The 22,307-nt window shown below is 43.7% G+C and overlaps 1 protein-coding gene across 2 annotated transcripts in view; it reads right to left on the reverse strand.

Annotated features, from left to right (window-relative positions):
• The window catches only part of MYO3B (myosin IIIB), a 294,124-nt gene that overhangs the window by 259,218 nt on the left and 12,599 nt on the right, over positions 1-22,307 (reverse strand). The window contains exon 1 of one of the 2 annotated variants that reach the window (XM_079981555.1): positions 5,021-5,068. The exons of the other annotated variant lie outside the window; for it this stretch is intronic. Within the exon in view, the coding sequence (XP_079837681.1) occupies positions 5,021-5,022 (2 nt within the window). The 5' untranslated portion in view covers positions 5,023-5,068. Of the gene's footprint in view, positions 1-5,020; positions 5,069-22,307 lie in introns of those variants that run through there. 2 annotated transcript variants of the gene reach the window in all.

Here is a 22,307-nt window from a genome sequence, read left to right on the forward strand (position 1 = left end):
AAGGCTCGGGAGTCACGGGCAGGCGGCCGTTGCCCAGGAGGGGCCATCCTGTTAGCGCAGTTGGCTCTGGCTGGCTTCAGGAGCTGCTCACTGCCGTGGTGCAGGAAAAATGGCGGGCGCCATGGCAGCAAGCAGTGAGCAGCGAACGGCTCCTGAAGCCAGCCAGAGCCAACTGCACTAACAGGCTGGCTCTGGGCTGCTGAGGCTGCTGCTGCCATGTTTCCCGGGGACAGATTTGCAAATCTGGGGACTGTCCCCGGGAACCGGGGATGTCTGGTAACCCTGTCTTAGCCTTTCTTCTGAGAAAGTCCACTCCAACTGTTGCATTAAATGTTCAACAGTATACCTGAAGGAGCGTCTCCACCCCCATCATTCAGCCTGGACACTGAGTTCCAGCTCCGAGGGCCTTCCGGCAGTTCCCTCACTGAAAGATGTGAGGTTGCAGGGAACCAGGCATTAATAATAATAATAATAATAATAATAATAATAATAATAAAAACACTGTGCATTTCTGTTTCACAGGGTGCGAAAGAAGGGCTTTGCACCTTTGTACAATATGCATGTGTGCTTGGGCCCAGGGTCTTTTGCCTCACCATCCCCACTACTGACTCCCTGTTGCTACTCAGCTTAAAAAAAATAATAATTAAAAATGTCCCTGGATTCATTGAAAAAAATCTGGTAATCATAGGCTAAGAGTGTAAACAAGCGTCAGGGATGGGGAGGAGCTTGAGGACTGGGCAGAGGAGACAGGCGGGCAAAAGAAGGATCAAGGGGAATGGACCAGTGATTTGTGGGTTGATGTGCCACTTTAAGGCAGCTGCTAGAGGAGGAGGAGGAGGAGAAGGAAGAAGAAGAGACCAGGCAGCTCTTCTCGGCACAACAGCACAAGCAGCCCTTCTCAGCCAGCGTTTCCAGGCCTCCTTGGCTGGCGCAGCTGCCAGAATTGTTTTTTGTTTTTTTTTAAAAAATAATATTTATTACTTTTAAACCTTACAAAAAAAAGAAGAAAAGAAGAAGAAAAAGCAAAAAAGCAAAAGAAATACAATACAATACAATACAATACAATACAATACAATATATAAACCATGCACAACACAACATTAACACATTAAACTAAACATAAAAAAATTAAAAAACACATCATACCGTTTCAGTGCCCTATCTTTCATTCCCTCGTTTCATCGACCTCCTCTCACCTCCCTTTTTGTATTCCACTTCTATTAATTATTTCAGCAATTCCTTTCCCTCTTTCTCTATTTTCTGTCATATAATTATCTTAACTTATTTTAACCTTATCTTCCATTAATACCATAATACTTATTTATACTTAACTCCTTATAACATTTCTACTAAAGCCATATAATTTCATTCCAACATTTTCCTAACACTCATTAATTTTACAACATTTCTATAAATAAACTTTAAACTTTTTCCAATCTTCTTCCACCGTCTCCTCTCCCTGGTCTCGGATTCTGCCAGTCCTTTCCGTCTATTCCACATGGTCCATCAACCTGGTGATCTTCTGTCCGAGGCTCTTAACTCTTTTCCAAGTCCCTTCTGCAGATCTTCTTCATATTTATACATGCACTTTACTTTGTCTTCTGTTGATCTTGTTCTTAATTTCCTTCCTTTGATGCCGAGGAGTAGATCTCGGGGAGGCTCCAACCTAGCAATGCTTTTATTCCTTCTCGACAGGTCAGCCAAATCTCCGTAGTTAGCGCTAAAGTCCAAAAGATGTTTCAGGATGTGTTTCAAAATCCCTCCAAAACTGAAAGTCCCCACAACTCCAATCTCCTCCTGGCCCAAGTCCAAATCCCAAAGGTCAATACATCCCTGCATGAGGGAATCTGCGCAGCTGCCAGAAATGGTGTGCCTGCTTCTGGAAGTGTGCTTTCAATCGGTGTGCCCGCTTCCAATGTACAGCAGCAGCGAAGGCTGCAGCGAAGGCCGAGGAGGCGGATGGAGGCAGAGGCTGGACACCCAGGATTTCAAACAGAAGCTGGGCCAGCTTCTGTGAATCCGGGATTGGGTGGTATGCAATTTACCTGGCTCTTTACGGTACATGTGGTGGTTTTGCCCCAAAAGCACCCCCTTTGGGGAACACGTTTCTCAAACAATCAAATGATAGATCCTCCAAGTGTCTCTATTTTCCAGGGCCGTCCGCGATTTGGAGAAGTCATCTCAGTTTGCTATTTGATCCCAGAATGTCCCGCTTTTCCTTAGGATGTCCCTCTTTTCATTGCTGAAATGTTGGAGGGCATGGAATTATCCAACCCCTGAGCCGTCTGAACAGTACTATACAGTATAGGGAAAGTTTTGTGTTTTTTAAATGTTTAATGTTTTGTTTTTATATATGTTGGAAGATGCCCAGAGTGGCTGGGGCAACCCAGTGAGATGTGTATAAATAGGAAAATTATCATTATGGAACGGGACGTCCCTATTTTCACCATAGAAATGTTGGAGCGTATGAAATGATAGGACAATTGCTACAAGCAGACCCCAAACTGGCCCTACCATCTTATTTTACTCCTCAGATCAAGAACATTCTCCATTTATTAAATGCAGTTAGATTAGTGATTGTCATTGTGCTTGCCAGTAGTGATTGCCATTGTGCTTATGGACAAATTAACCATCTCACAAAAGCAATATTGATTGGGGAGGAGGGAAGACTCACACCTTCTATACAACATGGCATCCTTTTATTAGCTTCGTTAAGACAATCGAACATGCTTTTCACCCTCCATCGACTCACAGAACCTTATGGAGAGACACTTCCATTTGATTGCCTTTCTTGGAACGTGTAAAACTACAACCAGCCACTCTTTTTCTTTCTTTTCGGTACAACTACTAAGCTCTGTTTTCCATGTATGGCTACGTTTCGCTACTTGACATTAAAAATCAATTTTTTAAAAAAGTTTTATTTATTTAAGGAGAACTTATGGCCTAAATTTTCACAGCAGGAAGGGGATGGACAGGAGGACAACCAAGTGGGGAGAGGAAGAAGGCTTTGTAAAAAGGATGAATACATAATGCACAAATGCCATTACATGAACTTGGGCTTAATTCTTACTCTCCAACATTTCTCCGATGAAAATAAGGACATCCTATTCAACATCATCATCATCATCATCATCATCATCATCATCATTATTATTTATACCCCGTCCATCTGACTGGGTGGCCCAGCCACTCTGGGCAGTTTCCAATATATATATATAAATAATTAAACATTGGGGACGCGGGTGGCGCTGTGGGTAAAACCTCAGTGCCTAGGACTTGCCGATCGTATGGTCGGCGGTTTGAATCCCCGCAGCGGGGTGAGCTCCCGTCTTTCGGTCCCAGCTCCTGCCCACCTAGCAGTTCGAAAGCACCCCTAAGTGCAAGTAGATAAATAGGTACTGCTTTCTAGTGGGAAGGTAAACGGCGTTTCCATGTGCTGCTCTGGTGCTGGCTCACCAGAGCAGCTTCGTCATGCTGGCCACGTGACCCGGAAGTGTCTTCGGACAGCGCTGGCTCCCAGCCTCTTAAGTGAAATGAGCGCACAACCCTAGAGTCGGACATGACTGGCCCGTACGGGCAGGGGTACCTTTACCTTTAAATAAACATTAAAAAGCATCCCTATGAATTGCTGCCTTCAGGTGTCTTCTAAAGGTTGTAGAATTACTTATCTCCTTGGTTTGGGAGTCACAATTACCAGACCCTCCAAAATTTCTCCAATGAAAATAGGGACTTCCTAAGGAAAAGTGGGACATTCTGGAATCAAATCAGAAACTGGGACGACTTCTGTAAATCCATGATTTTCCTTGCTCTGTCAAGTGCATGAGGCCACAACAAGACTTTCAAGCTTTGCAAATGTTTATAACAGATTGTCACAGAGAAACTCAGAGAATGATAACAAAACAAACAAGCAGAGGCTAGATACCGCCTTTCTTTTCTTTGACGGAGTTCCTACTTCACACTAGCCATTTAAATTGTTGCACTTCTTTGCAAGATTTTTTTTGAATTTCTACTTAAATACTAATATTTGCCCTTCAGTGAAGTTCAATGCGTTTCAGAAACTGAAGCAATGCACACAGAAGCAAGCATCTGCGTCCAGTCAAGTCCCATGCATATCCAATGCACAGAATTGCAGTTCGGCTGCTCCAAATAAATTGCACCATTGTTTTTTAGAAAGGCAGGGAGCACAAATAGGTCAAAGAGCAGCAGCACATAGCACAACCCTATACTAAACCATGAATCAAAATTATTCTGCCACAAAACTGAGAAATCATCTAGCCACCATTCTGAGGAATCAGAATGAAAAAGATATTGAAAGAGAACAATCAAATCATTTAACTAGTTGGATATTATACCCAAGTCCTGCAGTTGATAATGGGAGCAACCCATTCCCCATTGTACGGAGTATGAATTAACAGCCATTAGTCTAGCAATTCTATTAAGCAAATGAGATTTTTCTGCAGCCTCAAAACGTTGTACAGCTGAAGAACACGGTACCACTTAGGTGAAACGGCTGTTTGGGTGATTTAACTACAATTCCTGTAAGTTTAAGTAACAGCAACAGCACGTGCAAAAAGGGAAATAATCGCTGGCATTAGCTAGCAGAATTCAGCTCTGCCCTAGGGCATGGTGCTGAAATGAAGTTTATAATCTCCCGAGTCCACTCGGTTACAAACTGCAGGTGGCAAATCAAATAGCTATGAACTATGTTCCCTGTATGTGAAAATCAATACCCGAGAAGGTTCTTTTGCTACACCTCCTTTGACAGCAATTTAACAGCAAGGACAAAACACATGTGCCAGTGAAATGTGAGATGTAAGGAGGGCGGCCGGCTGCAGCAGAACAGTGACCCTGGCAAACCAAAATCAGTCTCTCTCCGCCTTCTGCTTGGAAGTGTTTGGGGGGTAGGGAGTGTGCACAGGTGAGGAAGGGAAATCCGAAAGGAAGGGAAACTGGAAAGAAAATAATAATAATATCACTGCAGACTTAGCAGGAGCTACCTAATTTTCTAAAGCCAGCTTACATGATGTCGCGCTTTTGTCCCACAAACAGAGGACCAGACTCCTTCAGCATTTAAATGGTTGCCTCCTTTCCCCCAAGGATGACTTTCCTAAGTGATACGGAAAACAGCTCCTTCTCCATATTTCCTTCCCGGCTTGTCCCCTGCAGTGCGCTGCGCGCACGGCTTGTGCTTCCAACTTAAGATCCTCGTCGCGGGGGCCACAGCTCAACTGGTGCAACCTCCAGCAGCTTCGCTTCATTATTGCTGCAGATTAATGTGACACTAATTGGTCCTGAGGCTGATCTATTTATCGAGTCTTTTACACGTATTGGGCTGCAGAATAAAAGCCACTTAGCTATTAAGCGACCAGCAGCAAGGGCTGGCTGTTTTATTCGCTCCTTTAATGCATTCGATTATGGCCTTCCAAGGCACCTTTTCGCTTTGAAGGGCAACTGGTCACCTCTCAGAATGTTTAAGTGACAGGTTTATTCGTTTTTCCTTTTTGAGGAGGTTTCCCCCCCACCCTTAAAAATAGCCATCAGTCTTGGGCCATTTAAAAAAAAAAGTGAATATGGACCAGACTCCTAAATGCAGATGATTGTTCTTGCTCAAGATGAAATATTTCGTCGTCAGGCTGGCTTGTTATGCATTCCCAGCGTGTGTGCAGAAGCCTAGCGTGACACCAATTTACATAATTTCTCTTCTCCAAGCGGCTTCAAACAATAATAATAGGCATCTGAGATAGAATCTACTAATTTTAAAGTTACTTTGGTGGATATCTTTATGGAGCGACTTATCAAAAGGAACCTCCCGTTAAGATCCATAAATTACAAATGCGTTATCACTTCCAGGCCATTTTGGGAGTGGGGGGGGGGTTAATTCCAAAGAGACGAGAGACAAACGTTTCCAGGTTTCCCCTATGGGAGCAGCTGGGAGAAAATGGCAGGAGGAGACGAGCATCCAATAATTACCTACATCAGCAATGAATTGGAAAATTAAATTAAGTCAGGACTGTCGTGGGTGGTTCATTGGCTGGGGAAGAGACAGACAGACACGCACATCAAAACTGGGTTTAGCTCAAGGCTGTCCTAGGAGATTGCCTATCCTAGAGCAGCCCATTTGCGAGCAGAGAAAAAAATACAGTGGTACCTCTGGTTGCGAACGGGATCCGTTCCAGAGGCCTGTTCACAACATGAAAAGAGTGCAACCCGCAGCGGCGCGTCTGCACACGCGCAGATTGCGATTAACTGCTTCTGTGCGTGTGCGTGACGTCATTTTATGCTTCTGCGCATGCGCAAGCGGTGAAACCCGGAAGTAACCCTTTCCGGTACTTCCGGGTCGCCGCGGGACGTAACCTGAAAGAACGTAACATGAAGCCGACGTAACATGAGGTATGACTGTACTACTGCTTTGCCCACATATGAATGGTAGCCAAGAAAGGTTAAGATGAATACAGTATAGATGTGGGGATTCAGCTCAGCATGCAAGAACCTACCAAATCTGCACCGTTCAAAAAATAAATAAATATGTGAACCAATGCAGGACTGTCCCTCAGAATTCTCTGAATCTTGCAAAGGAGTCCTCCAGCCAAGTAACGTGTCAATAAATGCTAATAATAATAATAATAATAATAATAATAATAATAATAATTTATTTATACCCCACCCATCTGGCTGAGTTTCCCCAGTCAGTATTAAGATTATTAAGATTATTAAGGGAAAGTGTGTGTGTCAATGTGGGGTGTATCTTCACTGTAGCAGTCAAATACAACATTTCCTATTTCCTAGAATGGACACACAGGGGAATGTGGCTCCAGACAGGAAGGACTTCCTGTCATACCTGCTCTGGCTCCTCCTCCCCCTGTGTGTCACCAGGTAGATGGGCATGCAGACCCTATAAAGGGGCTAGTCACGCAGCCATCTTCCTCTTTTGATGCTCTTTTGGCCCCTTGGTTCTTTTACCACCTTCTGCTGGCTCTTAGCCATCTGAAGAAACGAACCTATGCTGCCAATTCTCATAGTAGACCAGTATGAAGTAAGCAGCACATAAGCGGCACACAAAACACTACCAAACCATTCTACGTTCTAAATCTTATATTAATAATCCAAAAATTGAGGTTTTGGTTTATATCACCAGTGAATGTATGTAAATACACCAAAATCTTGAGGGAGAATTTCCTGACGAAAGAAATTAAATATTGCAGCTTAAGCCAAGAAGGAATGTAACATATGGACTGTAAGTAGAGACTATTGTACTTGTCCTGTAGCACCCTGCTTGTGGTTAACGCTTAGCTGGAATGAAATATTCAACGCAGCAATAGAGAAATTAAAATAGTAATTTATTTGTCAGACAAATAAATATGAGGCACAGTGGTATATGGTTACCAAGCTCTGGCCTGGCCTCTTGCCATTCTGGCCAGCACTTATATTTCCTTAATCCAGCCCCCTTGCTCCTCCTGTGGCTGCCTCTGTCCAATCAGCCTGGTTGAAATTCCTATTGGCTGTTTGCTAGAACCAATCACAAAAGATACACCCATTTCCTCTTGCCCTTTTATGGAAATCAAAAAGCTATATATTCTTCTATCTATAAATGACAAATAAGTAGTAATATATCTTACATGTGTCTCAACAAGGAATCTTAATTACCAGCTCACCTCTTGCCCTCCTTGCCCTATTGCCTTCCAAAACAGATAATTAATCTTGAATTTTTATCTTATGCATGTCAAGGATTGAGTTCACATCAACATTGAGATCTCCTTCATTTGAAGGTTTCTAAACAAAAGGCCTGACAACCATATATCAGGAGCGCTCGATTGGCGTCTTCTGTCTGGCAAGGGGGGGCTGGTGCCTGATGGCCCCTGTGATCTCTTCCAACTATATGAAATAAGAATCTAGCATTTCTTAAATCCTTTGCATAATTATATTTAAGCTAATATATTTAATACATAAATAACCTTTAAAAAGGAAAAGAAATCTTAAAAGGATCTTAGTTTAAGAAAGAAACAGCTTTAGAGAAGATTTCCCAAAATGTTCTTTTTCTGCCAGCTAGATGCTTTTTCACTGCTCTTGACCTTTTTTAACCTTAGGAAGAAGATATGGCTCATTTTACTATTTATCCACTCTTAATTTGTAGGGTCAGTGCAACCTTGGCTGTCAGCCTGTAATTCCCTTTTTACAACTTTGAGAATTGTTTTCTGCTATAAATCAGGGGGGCCCCTTGTCTAGGAGTAAAAATATCTTGCCAAGGTTTTTAGGCAACTGGTCTTCTAAGACGGGTCTTTTAAGATACAGGCCCTGATTAAACATATAAGCTTTAATAAAAATGCAGGCTTATGATTAGATGCCTCAGTCCGTTCAGATATTATTTAGAAATTTTATTTAAACACTAATAAGTTTTGGTTTGTGCCACCAGTGAATGTTTATAAATATATCAAAACCATGAGAGAGAATTTACTGAAGAAGCCTGAGACTCTTCATGGGTGAAACAGGTGACAAACACCGGCACCCTGTCTAAATGTCGTGCATAACATCACGGACACTTCGTTTGATCAAACTTATCTTCGTTGATATCTAACCCTTGAGTGTAACATCGACACTACGTTAAATCAAACTTACCTTTGTTGATATCTACAGGAGCCTGACTAAAGGAACTTTAAAGACTGAATCTTCCTTTTGGACACAGTTTGAATGAGTTTCCTGTTTGTGGCTTCTGTAGTAGATCAAGTACCTTGTTCTCTCAATTTTTGGATTATGAATATAAGATTTAGAACGTAGAATGGTTTGGTAGTGTTTTGTGTGCCGCTTATGTGCTGCTTACTTCATACTGGGCTCTTAGCCATCGGCACATGGCTCATCCTTACGGAGGACGGAAGCCACAGGTTAGAAAGTCTGAGGCCGAGCTCAGACTTCTTTTCTCTACAACTGTAACTGTAACTACAAGATAAAGCCTGCCTTCAGGACAATACTGTGAAATGAATGTAAGTAAACATCATCATTACTTTTAAAAGAAGACTGTTGTGTCATTATTGTTTTCAAGAGGGAACTAAAGGGGAAATTTACCAGGAACAATCCAATCTGGACAAGCCAGGCTGGATTGCTCAATTTATATGATGGTAATGAATCCATCTACTTGCTTCTGGGAATGTGCTCTGCTACTAAGCTCACTAGCATGAGTGAGGAAGGATAATATTTAATCAATATATCCTCTCCTACTAGCCACAACATTCCCACAGTAAATACCCAAAGTACCATACTAAAATTGCTTTTCCTGGCAGTCAGCCAGGAAACAGGAAGAAGAGTGAGCTAGAAAAATCTTATCTTCATATGGTTGGGAGAAGTATCATGCTCTGATGCCTTATATGGTCCAGATCCAATCATGGCCCAGCACAGGGTCAGGTGGCCTTGCAGTTGTCACAGTCAGCTGTGTGATCAGCATTTTTAACACACACATTGGCTTCACAGCAGGAAGACAAAATGGAAGGAAGCAGAACATAACAGACCATTAATCAGATCACTTGGCCGTGTGGGAAGGAAGCGGGAGAAGTCTATGATTCTTAGTGGAACAACTGACAGATCTTAGCTGGGAAACAAAAATTGCTGTCCCCTACCCCAATCCACGGACACCGCTCAAAGAATGGAATTTGCCATTTTAAATGCCTGTATATTGGTTGACTATAGTAAAGCCTAAGGCCTTATTGGCTACATGCCTTTAAAATAAATAACCCCAAGCAAATAAAAATATACTTCCTTCAAAGTACAAACTAAATCAGCAATTTTCATTTCACCTCAAGTTTCTGTGTCATCTAATATGCTCTTTTTCTTCATAAAATAGGCCATGATTCAAAGGGATAGACAGTACAATTCTGCTTGCACAAATACCTCCTTTTCCTCAGCTGCCTCACTGACTAACCACCCATGAAACTCTGAGGGTGTTTGGTAGCAAAATCTGACACAGCACCAGGAGCCATGGCCATGTTGGAGAAGCAAGGAATTAAAAAGGAGGAATGATTCTGCAGCAGGAGTCTTATCAACAAAAATAATGGGTGCGGCAAAGCCTTCGAATGTTAAAGTAAAATATTTGTGAATCTGGTACCCTACCTGTTTCACGCTCTCTCTCTTTCCTGGAACAATCTCTGAGCAACAGCTCTGATACATCGTCAATATGACAGCCAGAGCTGTAGTGGTTAGCGTGCTACACATCACCTCGGAAGACAGGCCAACTAATTTCAGTGTACTGGAAGAAGTAAAGATCACCTGTGTCGAAGCAATGATTCTTCAACATCAACTTCGTTGGACTGGTCATGTTGTGCGGATGCCTGATTATTGTCTTCCAAAGCAACTACTCTATTCCGAAATTTCAAATGGTACGTGTAATGCTGGTGGTCAAAAAAAGAGGTTCAAAGACTCTCCCAAGGCAAATCTAAAAAAAATGTAGTATAGACACCGACAACTGGGAAACACTGGCCTACGAGTGCTCCAGTTGGAGAACAGCCTTTACCAAAGGTGTCGTGGACTTTGAAGACGCTCGAACTCAGGACGAAAGGGAGAAACGAGGAAGGCACGCTTGGCAAACCCTCACCTTGATCAACTCTCTTTCGGAAACCTATGTCCCCACTGTGGAAGGATGTGTGGATCCAGAATTGGCCTCCACGGTCACTTGCTTTTAAAACCGTGTTCATGGAAGACAATCTTACTCTGCTACGAGTGATCGCCAAAGAACAGGAGGTGGAGGAGGAGGAGGAGGAGGAGGAGGTTAGAGTGCTGGACTAGGACCTGAGAGACCAGGGTCCTCTTCCCAGCTCATTCATGAAACTCACTGGGTGACCTTCGGCCAGTCTCTCACCCTCACAGAATCATAGAGATGGAAGGAACCCCCAATGGTCATGTATCCTTGGGGTATAAACGCGATGAATTAATAAAATAATAAATAAATGCTCAGTACAATGATGTTGTCCTGAACCCCTGGCCTACCTGGCGGCAAGTCGCGAAGTCGAATCCCCAGTCCAGGTTTGAGGCACGTGTCTAAAGTCCAGTCCCACAGAGATCCTGGAGCTCCCAAGCTGAGGTCCATCAATATGGGCATTTGAGCAGACACAAGTCCCTCAGCTCTGCTTCCCTGTTGCGCTTTGCATGCTGATTGCAGCATCTGGGCCTGATGAGGCAGGTGACCCTCACCTGTTCCAAGCCACCTCCCAGAGCTAGCGAGCCCCACCTGGACAGCTAGGGGGCTGGGCTGTGGGCCCTGCCTGCCTCAGCCTCCTAGAGCACCCTGCCTGCTTCTCCCTACACCTCAGAGCCCGCAATGTTCGTGGAAGAAGAAGAGGATTTGATACCCCGCTTTATCACTACCCGAAGGAGTCTCAAAGCGGCTCACATTCTCCTTTCCCTTCCTCCCCCACAACAAACACTCTGTGAGGTGAGTGGGGCTGAGAGACTTCAGAGAAGTGTGACTGGCCCAAGGTCACCCAGCAGCTGCATGTGGAGGAGCGGAGACACGAACCCGGTTCCCCAGATTACAAGTCTATCGCTCTTAACTACTTCACCACACTGGCCCCTGGAGACAGGGGACCCTCTGGCTCCTGCTGCTCTGCTTCCTGTGCACTGAACCCCCATCCCCTCATTATCCTCCATCAATCTGTGCGTACTTCCTACACCAACCTCTACTTCCCCATCTCCTGCTTGCCCCAGTGCGTCCCAGTCCCGGTGACACCCCTCACTGGGATCTTCCTCCTTTTTCTTCTCCCCATTATCCTGCCAGTTCATGACAGATGTCTTTCTACAATTCACGAGAAATAAAGCAATTGACACGAAATTAAAAAGAACAGCTCATAACTATACACAAATTAGAGGAGAGAGGGCAACATTTTATTAGCCTTGAGTGGGTGGATAGAACTAACTTTCCCCTCGTTTTTCTGTCAGAAAAAAAGTCTCCACGATGCATAAACATAAAGGGGGTTCTTTCGCTTGGAGCCAGAAACGCTTTGCCCTTCCAGCATAATAGTCGGCAAAAGAACCCGCCAACATCACAATATTCCACTGCTTTTTTCTTTTTGCACACATGAGAGTGTGTACTTGCATGGTTCTAGAATAAATACGCTGGCTGTTCTGTCACAGATTACTAGACTTCTGCGCCTGATGATTTTTCAGGCTCGGTTTTGATATTTTCGTCCTCGATGTATCAAACGGCGCAAAGGTAATTTTCTGCCATGAATTATTCATATTCTGTGCTTTTGTGACATTTGATATATTCTAAAATATTTAGAGAGCCATTTAATTTACTAATGATAAGGGAACTGATTCTAAAAAATGATAAGCTCCCTCAGAGGCCTGAATAAATAGCTGGCACCAAAACCTGCTTCTTTGCTTCCTTTTGTTGTTGTTTGAGCAATAAGCTCAAAATGATAGGGATTCCGTTCTGTTATCGACCGCGGGATTCAGAATAGGTAAAAGCTTTGCCCTGAAATGATCATCATTTCTTCCCTCACGAAGTCTGTTCAGATGACAAGACAGTATCTGTAAACATTTGTGCTAACAGTGAAACTGTTCTGTGACTGCTTTACATGTTTTTAGAAGCTCCTTAATGTTTATTAGCGGTTTTTAAAATTATTTTTTTTTGTATTTTTTTAGCACTATGGCATGTGCCACCCTGAGCTATCTGGGGAAGAATAATGAGATGGAGAATGTATGAACAAATGACTGTATGAAAAGATTGCTTGCCATCACTGCAGATTATTAAAAATTAGTCCTATGCTGAAGATTGCTACACCTTTTGTGGTTGGATTTACAGCAGGAGTTCCAAAATAGCTTGCCACAGGGACCAACAAAAGGTAAAAATAATTTTTTGTCCTTGTTTCGGATCCACTTGTCAGTTTCAACCACTGACCTGAATGTGGGAATCCTTAAATGTTACAAGAGGAACATTGCTGCATCAGACCAAAACCCCATCTAGTCCAGCATTCTGTTCTCGCGATGGCCAACCAGCTGCACACAGGACGCACACCAATAAGACAACTGCGCAACAGCGCTCCTCTACTTGCATTCCGCAGGAGCCTCTGACATGGGAGGTAAAGGTAAAGGGGCCCTGACCATTTGGTCCAATCGTGGCCGACTCTGGGGTTGCGGCGCTCATCTCGCTTTATTGGCCGAGGGAGCTGGCGTTCAGTTTCCGGGTCATGTGGCCAGCATGACTAAGCCGCTTCTGGCGAACCAGAGCAGTGCAGGGAAACGCCGTTTACCTTCTCGCCGGAGTGGTACCTATTTATCTACTTGCATTTTGAGGTGCTTTCGAACTGCTAGGTTGGCAGGAGCAGGGACCGAGCAACGGGAGCTCACCCCGTCACGGGGATTCGAACCGCTGACCTTCTGATCGGCAAGTCCTAGGCTCTGTGGTTTAATCCACAGCGCCACCCGTGTCCTGACATGGGAGTTACTGACCCTCTAAGTGTCCCTATTTTCCAGGGACGGTCTCGGATTTACAGAAGCTGCCCCAGTTTCTGATTTGATCCTGAAATGTCCTGCTTTCTCTTAGGACATCCCTATTTCCATCGGAGAAATTTTGGAGGATATGGAGTTATGGGACCCCTGAGCCCAGGAGAGAAGTAACTATAGAACCTTTAGAAGGTCTGCCTCTTCCCATATGAACCTACCTGGACCCTGAGATCATCTCCTGAGCCCCTTCTTTGTGGCCTCATCCTTGAGAGGTCTGGAGGGTGGCAACATGAGAATGGGCCTTCTCTGCAGTGGCTCCCTGTCTGTGGAATGCTGTCTCCGAGGAAGTTTGCCTGGCGCCTTCATTATACACCTTTAGGCGCCAGACAAAAATGTTCCTTTTTAACTAGGCCTTTGGTTGACCTGGTTGACATCCTGCAACATTTAAAATGTGGCTTTTTGGGGGGGCGGGTGTTATTGGGTTACTTATTTTTATTTTATATATTGTATCATTTCTGTGAACTGCCCTGAATTCTCCAGGTATAGGGCGGTATATAAATTCAATATAATAAAATGACTATGAAAAGCAGTAGAAGTATGAGATGATCAGAAGCCTCTGAACTTGAAACATGAGAAGTCCTATTAAAAATTTATAATTTGGCTGAATATTCGGACTATTTGATATGTATATGTATAATTTGGAATATTTAATGTGATTTGATTGGATTGTTAAAGTGGAAAACTTAATAAAAATGTTTTTTTTTTAAAAAAAAAAATCAATATAATAATAATAATAAAGAGATCCGAAGGCAGCCCTGTATAGGAAAGGGGTTTTTTTATGTTTAACTTTTTGTTATGTATTTATGTATATTGCAGGCTGCCCAGAATGGCTAGGACAACCCAGTCAAATAGGCACGGTATTATTATTATTATTATTATTATTATTATTATTATTATTGACATCCCTATTTTGATGAGAGACATTTTGGAGAATTCAGAAGTATAATCCCGATGACTTGTTGCTGTTAATTGTCTTATCCTCCATGTATTTGTATTTGCTTGAGTTGGCAAGCATCAGGTAGTCTATCTTTAAGGCTTCTGTGATTTCCTGGCGACTGTCACTCCTCTACAGTGGTACCTCGGGTTACATATGCTTCAGGTGACATACGCTTCAGGTTACAGACTCCGCTAACCCAGAAATAGTGCTTCAGGTTAAGAAGTTTGCTTCAGGATGAGAACAGAAATTGTGCTCCGGCGGCGTGGCAGCAGCAGCAGCAGGTGTTTCAGATGTGCTGTACCTTTGGCCCGCCAGACATTGCTGAACTATAATTCCCACAATCCCTTGCATTGGCTGTGGTAGCTGAGGCTAACAAGAGTTGTATTTCAGCCACATCTGGAGGACCAAAGGTTCCCACATCTGACCTACTTCCTACAACACTGGGCCTCTCCCCACTGCCCCCGGCATTCTGTGCCCATCAAACCCACTAAATGCCAAGTGCAATTTTGAAATACAGTGGTACCTCAGGTTAAGTACTTAATTCATTCCGCAGGTCCGTTCTTAACCTGAAACTGTTCTTAACGTGAGGTACCACTTTAGCTAATGGGGCCTCCGGCTGCTGCCACGCCGCCACTGCACGATTTCTGTTCTCATCCTGAAGCAAAGTTCTTAACCCGAGGTACTATTTCTGGGTTAGCGGAGTCTGTACAGTGGTACCTCGCAAGACGAATGCCTCGTAAGACGAAAAACTCGTTTTTTGAGCTGCTTCGCAAGACGGATTTCCCTACGGGCTTGCTTCGCAAGACGAAAACGTCTTGCAAGTTTGTTTCCTTTGTCTTGCAAGTTTGTTTCCTTTTTCTTAAAACCGTGCATTCACTTCGAGGAGCAACTCACAGCACGCGGTGTGGTAGCCTTTTTTGAGGTTTTTGAAGACTTTGGTGATTTTTGAAGCTTTTCCAAAGTCCGTGCTTCGCAAGACGAAAAAATCGCAAGATGAAAAAACTCGCGGAACGAATTAATTTCGTCTTGCGAGGCACCACTGTAACCTGAAGCGTATGTAACCCGAGGTACCACTGTACTTAAAAGCCAGTGCCCGTGTACTTTCGGTGCATCAAATCAGCAGGACTCAGGATGGAACACTGCAGACAGAAGCAGGCTTTAGTCTCAATGGGCAAAGGATCACCGGGTTAAGGAACCTGTTTAGTACCGATTTCAGCAGTGTGTATTCCCATTTACTCTCGCCTATACAGACAAGCAACTGCCTTCACCCCTGTGAGAGGAAATGGGAAGTGTTACACTAGACAACACTATTATGGCGAAAGGCATTTTTTTTCTTTCCAACACGGTGACACACGACACATGCACCCTACTCGCTTCCCGTTCCCTACACACACGTCCCATAAGGGCAGACAAAATATTGCCAGGGCTCATATACCGTATTTTTCTGTGTATAAGACGCACCCATGTATAAGACGCCCCCTATTTTTGGGGACTCCAAATTATGAAAATACCCCTCAGCACTACCTGTGTATAAGACGAGTCCCAATTTTAAACCTATTTTTTGGTAAAAAACAACAACCCTAGTCTTATACACGAAAAAATACGGTAATTGTCATGCAGTCAATGCACAGCAAGGGCAGACTTTGTACCCTCCTCCGACATTTCCCTGATTAAAATAGGGATGTCCAATTCCATCATCATCATCTTCATCCTTTTATTATTTATACCCTGCCCATCTGACTGGGTTGCCCCAGCCACTCTGGGCAGCTTCCAACATATATAATAAAACATTTTAAAACTTCCCTAGACAGGGCTGCCTTCAGATGTCTTCTAAAGGTTGTACAGTTATTTATCTCTTTGGCTTGGGGGTCCCATAACTCCATACCCTCCAACATTTCCCCAAGGAAAATAGGAAAAGCGGGACATTCCGGGATCAAACCAGAAAAACCGGGATGGCTTCTGTAAATCCGAGGCTGTCCCTGGAAAATAGGGACACTTGGAGGTTCTGCTCTTTCAAATTTCAGTGGTGCCCTGTGCGACGCCAACATCTGGAGCCCCTCGCCTTCAGTTTCCTACTTCATAGTTGTGACACCCCGTGGTAGCCTTAAGGTTCGGCGCCTGGTGCCGGGGTCTGTGTTTGTTTGTGTGTGTGTGTTTTGTGTGTGTGTGTGTGTGTGTGTGTGTGTGTGAACAGCCACGCTGCCCTAAACCCACCTCTGTGCAGACAGAAGAAGAAGAAGAAGAAGAAGAAGAAGAAGAAGAAGAAGGAGGAGGAGGAGGAGGAGGAGGGGAGTTTGGATTTGATATCCCGCCTTTCACTCCCCTTCAGGAGTCTCAAAGCGGCTAACACTCTCCTTTCCCTTCCTCCCCCACAACAAACACTCTGTGAGGTGAGTGGGGCTGAGAGACTTCAAAGAAGCGTGACTGGCCCAAGGTCACCCAGCAGCTGCATGTGGAGGAGTGGAGACGCGAACCCGGTTCCCCAGATTATGAGACTACCGCTCTTAACCACTACACCACACTGGCTCTGGAGATCACTTTGGAGAGATCACTTTTGCCAGCATTTCCAACACTTTTGCCTAATAAACATCACCTTCCAGTAATAAGTTCACCCAATTGCACATGAACGTTCCAGCCTGGAACCCATCAACCTACCTTCCAGTCGAGCTCTCCTTGACATTACATAGATCTCTTCTGCAGTCACGGGGGAATCCCCTGTGCCTTATGCTCTGGTGTTTGCAAAGAATTGAGATGTCTAGCAGATGCAAGCTCATAAGAAGCGCACCTGAAATGTAACAGGATACTGGCCTGGCTGATAAAATATTCATGCTGATTGTTGTCAATCAATTGCTGGTGTTTTTAGCGGTGGCTGTAAGCTTCCCTGGCCGCACTGTGGGCAGTACATTTTGTTTGTAGTGGTTGGGAATGAGCTGGACATGAATCTTCATATTCATAAAACTTGAGCTGCGCCTCCAAAAGGTGCTCAATCAGATTTTTTAAATATTAAGTAAAGACAATGGGTGAAATCACTAGACTCAGTCTGCTAGTGTAACAGAAACCACCTAGAAGGGCACACCAATAATCTTCTTTGGAGGATAGGGAAAACCCCAGAGAAGATTTGGGGAGCATGAGACTACAGGAGTGAGAAGAAGAAGAAGAAGAAGAAGAAGAAGAAGAAGAAGAAGAAGAAGAAGAATAAGAAGAAGAAGAAGAAGAAGAAGAGGAGGAGGAGGAGGAGGAGTTTGGATTTGATATCCCGCCTTTCGCTCCCTTTAAGGAGTCTCAAAGCAGCTAACATTCTCCTTTCCCTTCCTCCCCCACAACAAACACTCTGTGAGGTGAGTGGAGCTGAGAGACTTCAGAGAAGTGTGACTAGCCCAAGGTCACCCAGCAGCTGCATGTGGAGGAGCGGGGAAGCGAACTTGGTTCACCAGATTATGAGACTACCGCTCTTAACCACTACACCACACTGGAAGGGGGGGTATCCTATTAGGCGTGTGTGTGTGTGTGTGTGTGTGTGTGTGTGTGTATCTATATCTACCATATTTACACAAGTATAATGCACCATCAAATCTAACGCACACCTCAATTTTCAAAACCTTGAAACCAAACAAGTATTTGCCGGCACCATCAAATCTAATGTGCACCCTAATTTTTGTGATGTAATTTGGCCAAAGAAAGGTGTGCATTACATTCACATAAATACGGTATATCTGTATCTCAATCAAAACTGGACAACAGCAAAAACCAACAAAGTGAGCAGTAATCGTCATTGCCAGTAAAACCATCAGCGGCAATATTCAGGCTGCAAACTGCAAGTGATTATACAATGAATTTGAGAGCTTCTCTTCAAAAGAGCTGTCTTTCTCTGGGACCTAAAGAGCCACAGGGATGAAGCAAGATTAGCTTCCCCCACAGGAAGGGAGTTCTGCTAATTTGGTGCCACCGTGGAAAAGGCCATGCTCCCCAGTGAGTACTGAGCATACACTGACTTGAGCTTCAGGGAGGATCTTAATATGCACATGGTGTTTCCTTTTCGGCCAAGAATTATTGTTCATATTAACTTTGACTTGGATAAATCATTGATATATGTGTGCAAACGTTCATATATTCTTAAATTCTATCCCTGCGGTTTGGGGACTAACTGATGGACGACAAAAATGCATCCTGTGAACACTTATGGCGGGCAAGAGATTTACGCCGAAAGGTTAGAAGGGTAAAAACCCACCAGACCAACAGCCACCACCCACTATGCTGTAGTATGGAGATCTCAATGACCTTTCTAAGTTAGAACACATGGCCATCAACCTCGTTTATATACCTATTTGACATATGGACTGACTATATGAAATCTATATGTTTAAATGGAAATTGATGGAATATTTTTATGGTTAATGTCAGCTGTTTTAATTTTTTTAAAAAATTGCAAATAATTTTGAACTAAACAAGAAAATGAGAACAATGTGAACTTAATTTCTCTCCCCCTCCCCCGTTCCTTTTAAACTGAAATTACAAAAGGGGGGCGGGTGAGGAAAATCATGATTAAGTATGTTTTATCAGCTGCAGTCCCCTTACACAAAGGGCAAGAGAAAGTTCAGAAGAAAGGATACAGTTTCAGAAGGAAGGATACCGTTTTTTAATGCAAATCTGAGTTTAAAATAAATAACACTAAGGCAAGAGGTGATCTTAATGAGTAAGACAGTTCCAGGATAATGACGAGAGATGGGAAAGGGGCCACTATTATTCAGTAATATTCCCGACAGTGTTTTGCTCAGCTGCAAAAGTCCAGTCCAAGAGCCTGGGACACCCGCCAGCCGATCACCGAGTGCAATCTCAATCTGTTAAAATCCATGGGAGCTTTGATATTTTTAATGCGATGTAGCACATGTACACTGAGGGAGACAGGAGTTGATGAGCAGGGACAAAAGTCAATTAAGTTTGTTTCTTTATTTGTAAGGTCATAATCAGACAGGCCTGCCGAGGAATGAGGAGATAAACATTGCACAAATTCTTCAGCCTTCCCTTTGTACCGTGTTATGTCTCGGACGAACAGAACAGCCACTGAGCAGTCTCAAAGCTTATATACACATCTATATTAAGGCAAGCGCTCGTTGGACCCTTGCTGCTCTGTTATATGGCGTTGATTGCTGGTTCGTTTCCCAGCTGCTTCTGCAGCTGGAACTCTTCTTCTGCCAGTATCTTGGCTTTCACAAAATTTCCTTTTGTGGTGCCCCTGCTGTCTTGCAGGCGTGGTGCTGATTGCGCCTCCCTCCTGGCTCGCCTTGCTTGCAGTCCGAACAAATCCCCGCAACTCAGCTCCCTCCAGCGCAGTCTGTCAACCTTTGCTCTCAAAGCGGGGAGTGTATTTTTCCCCCTTGTGCTAAAAATGCAGACTTTGGCATTCAGAAGAAACTTTGTTTCAATACCCCGCCCCTTCCAAATAAATAAATATAAAGCTCCCCCCCCCCCCAGAAGAACACTCAGACACATTTGATGGACCTGCATCTATGTTGTGCCATGCAGTCAGAAGACTTGGAATTAAAAGAATAAATGAAAACCCCTAGAAAGCTCGTCAACAATCCAATTATCTGAATGTTTATTTTATTGAATCTCCTAAGTATTCTACTCATTAAGTGCCATGGCTGTAGCGTAACCTCTACAAAAATAGTGCTTGTATTTATGAGCTCTGCTCATCAAGATTTTTCAGCCGTCTTAAAGGCAATTTTGAAATTTAATTCTAGGAGACAGGAGTCCCCCCATCACTAGGCTCACTGGTTTCTAGCATATCCTGAAACTATGTCAGGGGATAAACTGAGCAGATTGCAATTGCTACAAATTTTGCAAATGTCATCCGAATCATTTTACCTCTCAGCATGAGACTGAAGCCATTTCATAAAGACCCCAGATTAACTTTTAAAATATCAGTCAGCTAAACGGTATAGTTAAAAACAACAACAAAATTATGTCTCTATAATAAGTATTACATTCTAGCCAACAGCTCTGATTAAAAGTAATGTGGTTTTATAGACCTTTTTTAAAATCAATTAAGACATCTACTTCATCTCCTGTAATCATCCCCTTTTCATGTCCTGCTACATAGCCATTAGGACTATACTCAGAGTGCTACAGTACCTGACACACCAAGTGAAGTTTATGTTAGCTTTGTCTCTTTGGGGGGAAAATGAATTGGAGGAGGTGTCTCACAGTTCTTTACTTCTCTGATTCCACAGCTCAGACGGTGCAAAGGTGTCAACTTCCCTCATGCAATTATGGCTAGAGAGCCCAAGCACAGGTTGAAAAGATATGCTTTGTTTAAGAATAAAATGTAAAAGGTAAAGGACCCCTGGACGGTTAAGTCCAGTCAAAGCAACTATGGGGTTGTGGCACCCATCTCGCTTTCAGGTCGAGGGAGCTGGCGTTTGTCTACAGACAGCTTTCTGGGTCATGTGGCCAGCAGGACTAAACCGCTTCTGGTGCACAGAGGACTGTGACAAGTTCCAGAGCACACGGAAACGGTGTTTACCTTCCCACTGCAGTGGTACCTATTTATCTACTTGCACTGGCGTGCTTTCGAACTGCTAGGTTGGCAGGAGCTGGGACAGAGCAACAGGGGCTCACCCCATCACAGGGGTTTGAACCACCGACCTTCTGATCAGCGAGCCCAAGAGGCTCAGTGGTTTAGACCACAGCACCACCCCCGTCCTAAGAAGAATAAAATGTAATCAATCAACAACTACTCAGCTGTTTAGATTGGCTCTTTCCTTGGGGGTGAGGGTCACTCAAGGGCGATAGCAACGCAACAAAACTACTACCCTAACACTGTTTCCTCTTGCCAACAAAATTCAGGAATTATGTGAGGAGTCAGCAAGTCATAGGGCTGCATCCTGCAAGACCATCCCATTAGTGCAAAGACTTATGTCTATGTAAAAGGTTTTTTTGTGAGAGAACTGATGGCAATGAAAAGACTGAAGAAACACAGACCCTGGTCCTTGTGATATACACAAATGAGTCCGAGGGACCAGGGATCCCTGGCAGGCAGGAATGGGGAAGCTATGGTTTTCCCAGATGTTGCTAGACTAAATCTTCCAGCATCCCTGACCATTAGCTGTGCTGGCTGAGGCTGATTGGAGTTGGGGAACACCAGATTCCCCACCCTCTCACTTAAAGCTTTTGCAGATGACCTAGTCTTGACCCTGCAGGAGCCAGAATCTAGTACGAAAAGAGTGTTACAATTGATTCAAGACTTTGGTCGGGTGGCGGGATTTAAATTAAACAAACAGAAAACTAAGGTGCTGGGAAAAAAATTGACAGATACAGAGTCAGAACGGTTTCAGAGACAGAACTAACTGTGGTTAAAAAAGTAAAGTACCTAGGGGTAAACATAACAGCAAAAAATCTGAGTCTTTTTAAGGATAACTATGAAAAATGTTGGTCTGAAATTAAAAGAGACTTAGACAGTTGGACAAAATTGAAACTTTCTTTGTTAGGCCGAATTGCTGCTATTAAGATGAATGTATTGCCAAAAATGTTGTTTTTGTTTCAAACACTACAGATTGTGGACAAGACGGAGTGCTTCCGGAAGTGGCAGAGAGACATCTCTAAGTTTGTCTGGCAGGGCAAAAAGCCCAGAATTAAGTTTAAGATATTAACTGATGCGAAAGAAAGAGGGGGCTTTGCCCTGCCAGACCTAAAGTTGTACTATGAGGCCGCAGCTTTCTGCTGGCTAAAAGACTGGCTACTTCTCGAGGACACTGACGTTCTGGATCTGGAAGGTTTTAACAATGCTTTTGGTTGGCATGCATACTTATGGTATGACAAGGTTAAGATCAATAAGGCCTTTAAGAATCATATTGTCAGAAAAGCAGTGTTTAATGTCTGGACAAAA

This window comes from Podarcis cretensis (assembly GCF_951804945.1).
Source record: "Podarcis cretensis genome assembly, chromosome: 1".
Classification (NCBI taxonomy): domain Eukaryota; kingdom Metazoa; phylum Chordata; class Lepidosauria; order Squamata; family Lacertidae; genus Podarcis; species Podarcis cretensis.